Genomic DNA, 5,202 nt, shown 5'->3' with positions numbered 1-5,202 from the left:
TACATGTATAAAAATAAAAACAAAACCAGTTAAAAAAAAATCGTAATAAAGTAGGAAAAGTGAGAAAACCTTAAATATATTTATGTAACTATGACATGCGTCTCTTATCTAAGTAGGAACTTGGAGAAAATGGAGAGAGTGAAAATGGAAAGGAGCCCATCCCATTTTCATCAAAAAAGAAAACGTTTTTCTGAACCATCCGTTTCTGTCATCATTGATCTTATCTCAAGATGACAAAACACAAATTCAAAGCAACTCATCAGCCCCACAAAGCCAAAAAGAGGATTGGAAAAGTGAGCCATCTTTAAAATGAGGTTGACAGTTACTATTCTCTAACCTTATTATAATTATTACTTAGTTGAATTCGACCAAAGCTTTTAATAATTATGAATAGCTTAGAGTTAATGCCGTAATACGCCATCAGAATTTAATATAAGCTCCACTCTGCTACCTCAACGGTAGTTTTAATCATTAGTTTAATTAAAATGAAAATAAATGTAACTGTGCAATCGCCGCCTGAATGTTCCTAGGAGCTTCTTTTTTGATCTTGCAACAATATAATCCTGAGATTCCACGAAAGAAAGCTCAACATAAGTTCCAGGAACTGCGAACGAAATTACCACACCCACGTGATTCTTCCATTATATTATTTACTACTAATACTACTCCTCCACCACTTTGCTTGGATCTATAGCTAACTCACACTCCACAATCCAAATCCACAGTCCAAATCCACAATTAACAGTTCTACAAAAGGAAAAATATATTATATAATAAAGTGTGACTATTACTTGTTAATTAAGCTCATTAATAATGCCGGATTAGCAACCCACAACATAAAGTAACCATATAAATTATGAGTTTAATTTTGTATATACATGCACTAACAACGTGCAACAAATAATTCAAGAAAATTGTCCATATTTAGAGCGAGATTAGTAATTTGAAAAATAAGGCAGGTACTCCAGTACATACATGCTACAATAAGTTAAAATACATAAAAATTATTTACAATGCTTAAATCCATAATTATAAGAGTATATACTCTTCATTTATGTAATTAATTTAAATATTAATATGTAAGTGCATCTAATAACACTTACGAAGGAATTAGAGTAATTCATGGCACTAGTTATGGTTCTTGCTAGAACTTAAGTACTAGTGATGGCACTATCCTTTGTACAAATGTTTGATAAATAATATTAGTTCCTTAATGACCAAAAAAGTATTAGTAATATCACCACAACAAAATATGCTTTTAGCGGCACTTAATTTGTGGCAATAACTTAATTGCCGCTAATTATATTCTAGAATCAATTATTACCTAAGAATACCAAACTTGAGCCCTAACAATAAATGTCATTAAAAGCTTTAGCGACCTTGGATCTAATGACATTAATCAATTGTTGGTAAATCTTTTTGTGGCAATAACTATTGCCGCTAAAAGGAAAATATATTGCCACTAAAAACCTCTTTTGGTGTAGTGTATGTACTATCATTTATATTTATATTGTATGCAGTTTGATACTTAGCTTAATTATCCTCTTCTCAGCTAACAGTGTTAATATTAGCTTAATTATCCTCTTGTCAGCTAACAGTGTTAATATTAGCTTAATTATCCTCTTGTCAGCTAACAGTGTTAATATTAGCTTAATTATCCTCTTCTCAGCTGACAGTGTTAATATTGTTTTGCTCTATTTTTTTAATGAATTTTTTCTAGAGAAACTTAAAATACTATTATCGATGCATCATTTTGTTTCTGTGATGCATGCCATGTATTAAGAAAGAGCAACACCTTTTAATTTGTTTCTCCTGCCTCGTGTGATACTTGCATAATACACGCAGAAAAACACAGCATTTAAATGGCTGTTTTCCTGTATAGGATATTAATTTCATATTCTATCTAAATACTAGTACTACTATAAATTATAAGTGATACTCTTAAGAGGTCATGTAGCATGCTTGTAGCAATTAAATAAGTGGATTGATAACTCTTTAAGAGGTCATGTAGCATGCTTGTAGCAACGGAAATTAAGTGGGCTATCACAATCAGGGTCCAACAATTTTACCAGAAACTAGCCTCGTGGTTGGGTGATGCACCACCCAAGTCCAAAACCATGCCCCCAACTGAGGTGGCTAATGTTAGGCCCACACGCACCCCAAAATTAGGGCTATGTAGACGTGCTGGGTCCCACCATGTCCCCTTTTGACCATACACCTAGATATTACGAAATTGTCCATGGCCCCAAGTCGACTTCCTTCCAACCTTCTTTTTGTCTTGCCGCCCTTAATGGGTCCCACTATGACATGGCACCTGACGTGTCACCCCCACTCTTCCTATTTAAGCACCCTCTTGCTCCATCATTCGCACACCTTACAACTCTTTTAAGTAATTTTCACAATCTTCCTCTTTTCTCTCAACAGTCAATTATTCTATAACCTTTGATAAATTACCTTTGTCTCAAAATCTCAAATATGGCTGTTGATTCGGTGTTGTCATCTCCTTTGGGTCCTCCTACATGTGAGAAAGATGCAAAAGCACTTCAATTCATCGAAGAGATGACTAGAAATGCTGATGCCGTCCAAGAAAGAGTCTTGGATGAAATATTGACACGAAACTCTCAAACTGAGTACCTCAAGCGCTTTAAACTTGACGGCGCTAGTGACCGTGAAACGTTAAAATCCAAAATTCCGGTGGTAACTTATGAAGATCTTCAACCGGAAATCCAACGGATCGCTAACGGCGACCGTTCTCCTATCTTATCCGCTCATCCCATCTCTGAATTCCTCACAAGGTAAGCAGTTAGTAGAATATATTATTCGATCTGTTACGATTTTACGTGACAACATTATTAAATACTTTACGTCATAAATTATTTCTTACTACTTTAAATATATTTTTAGTGTTACCAGAATTATATGTACTTTCTAAATTTTGTATATTAATTCAAGAAAACTAAAGATTTTTAAATAATTTAACTTTCTTTTACCACGAATTCGGGCACGTTAAATGGAACGAAGTAGAACCTAGCTGGCCAGCTCTTTTTATAAGCAAGCTTTTAATTTATGAACTAAAGTTATTGATATTTCTTTTTATCTCTGTTAACAGCTCTGGCACGTCAGCTGGTGAAAGGAAATTGATGCCTACAATTAAGGAAGAGTTGGATCGTCGCCAGCTACTTTACAGTCTTCTTATGCCTGTTATGAACCTGTAAGTATTACGAAATAATAAATGCAAAATTAAATAGAGTTTCGTTACCTCTTCTGGTATCCGTATTATTGGGGAAACATAAAGCCTATTTCTTACGAAACTTCATTTATGTGACAGATACGTGCCTGGATTAGACAAAGGCAAAGGACTATACTTCTTATTTATCAAGTCCGAGACGAAAACTCCAGGTGGACTATTGGCTAGACCCGTTCTCACAAGTTATTACAAAAGTGAACATTTCAAAAGCAGACCACATGACCCTTACAATGTTTACACAAGCCCAAATGAAGCCATTCTTTGTGCTGACTCTTTTCAAAGCATGTACACTCAAATGCTTTGCGGTCTTTACGAGCGTGAGCAAGTCCTTCGTCTTGGAGCTGTATTTGCCTCGGGCCTAGTCCGAGCCATTCGGTTCTTACAGCTCCACTGGTCACAACTGGCTCATGATATTCGAACCGGAACTCTGAACCCACAAATTACAGACTCGTCCGTTTGCGAACGCATGGGTAAAATTATGAGACCGAACCCAGACCTAGCCGATTTTATTGCTGATGAATGTTGTAAGGAAAATTGGGAAGGAATTATCACGAGGATTTGGCCTAAGACTAAGTACCTTGACGTAATTGTCACCGGTGCTATGGCTCAGTATATTCCTACTTTGGACTATTACAGTGGTGGATTACCAAAAGCCTGTACTATGTACGCAGCTTCCGAGTGTTACTTTGGACTCAATTTAAATCCCATGTGTAAGCCCTCGGAAGTTTCGTACACCATCATGCCAAACATGGGTTATTTCGAATTTCTACCCCATGATCCTACCAAAAATTCTTCACCTACCAATCTCGTTGACCTGGTGGACGTTGAAGTTGGCAAAGAGTATGAACTTGTTATCACGACTTATGCAGGGTTGTACCGCTACAGAGTTGGTGACATACTCCGAGTCACCGGGTTCCATAACTCTGCCCCACAGTTCCATTTCGTGAGGCGAAAAAACGTCTTGTTGAGCATTGACTCGGATAAAACCGACGAGGCTGAGTTACAGAGAGCCGTAGAGAATGCTTCGAAACTACTAAGGGAATTCAACACTAGCGTGGTGGAGTACACTAGTTATGCAGACACAAAGACGATTCCAGGTCATTACGTGATTTATTGGGAGTTATTAATGAAGGATTTAAACAATTCTCCTAGTGATGAAGTGTTGGACAAATGTTGTTTGGCCATGGAAGAGTCGTTAAACACAGTGTATCGACAAGGCCGAGTTGCTTGTAACTCAATTGGTCCATTGGAGATTAGGGTGGTAAAAAATGGGACATTTGAAGAACTCATGGATTATGCAATTTCAAGGGGTGCTTCTATTAATCAATATAAGGTGCCAAGATGTGTGAATTTTGCACCTATTTTGGAACTTCTTGACTCGAGAGTAATGTCAAGACACTTTAGCCCATCGTTGCCTCAATGGACACCTGAACGACGTCGTTGAGGAGTACTGTTTATTAATTACACATGCATGAGTACTGACTGGGAGGAGAGTCAATAAAGATTCCCTAAACTTTTTTTTTGTTTTTTGTTTTTGTATCTTTTGTTTTTTCATTTTTTCTTGTCTTACTTTTGTGGCTAGATGGGTCCTGATTGTAACTAGACTAAGGACGTTCGGCAGAATTAGCTAGGTTTGTACGTTGTGGCTCAATTAACCTGTGAAAATGATGTAATATCCCAAGCTTGTTAAATGAACTGTTTCTTTCTTAAAGTTTAACTCATCTATGACGTAACTAACTCTCTTTCACTAACTTTTCTTCTAACCGTAAAAGAAATACATGATTCCGAAGTAAGAGGTTCTATTCATCTATATTAAATGTATAAGCTTAAAGATTATTGAAAATCATAAATCACAACATTTTTATTATTGAACACTTGATGTATATATACATTACAAGTAATGTTTTAGGTATACATAGTATATACAATAACAATATTGTAAAGATTTTTACAAT

General features: G+C 36.1%; 1 protein-coding gene across 1 annotated transcript; it reads left to right on the top strand.

Annotated features, from left to right (window-relative positions):
* The first annotated feature begins 2,366 nt into the window (after positions 1 to 2,366).
* On the top strand, positions 2,367 to 4,980 carry LOC132064832 (probable indole-3-acetic acid-amido synthetase GH3.1). Its single transcript, XM_059457957.1, has 3 exons — positions 2,367 to 2,795; positions 3,110 to 3,211; positions 3,329 to 4,980. Exons 1-3 carry the CDS (start codon positions 2,476 to 2,478, stop codon positions 4,689 to 4,691), a joined length of 1,785 nt encoding a protein of 594 aa, XP_059313940.1. The 5' UTR covers positions 2,367 to 2,475; the 3' UTR covers positions 4,692 to 4,980.
* The last annotated feature ends 222 nt before the right edge of the window (positions 4,981 to 5,202 follow it).

Source organism: Lycium ferocissimum, chromosome 7, assembly GCF_029784015.1.
Source record: "Lycium ferocissimum isolate CSIRO_LF1 chromosome 7, AGI_CSIRO_Lferr_CH_V1, whole genome shotgun sequence".
NCBI classification, from domain to species: domain Eukaryota; kingdom Viridiplantae; phylum Streptophyta; class Magnoliopsida; order Solanales; family Solanaceae; genus Lycium; species Lycium ferocissimum.
Note: the sequence above shows the minus strand (reverse complement) of the source record. Positions and strands in the feature narration are given on the sequence as shown.

What these genes read in the sequence shown, in the direction of transcription:
- LOC132064832 (XM_059457957.1), top strand. Translation starts at nt 2,476, where the DNA reads ATGGCTGTTGATTCGGTGTTGTCATCTCCTTTGGGTCCTCCTACATGT. An exon ending in ATCTCTGAATTCCTCACAAG is followed by an intron (nt 2,796 to 3,109) that starts GTAAGCAGTTAG and finishes CTCTGTTAACAG; the next exon opens with CTCTGGCACGTCAGCTGGTG. An exon ending in CTTATGCCTGTTATGAACCT is followed by an intron (nt 3,212 to 3,328) that starts GTAAGTATTACG and finishes TTTATGTGACAG; the next exon opens with ATACGTGCCTGGATTAGACA.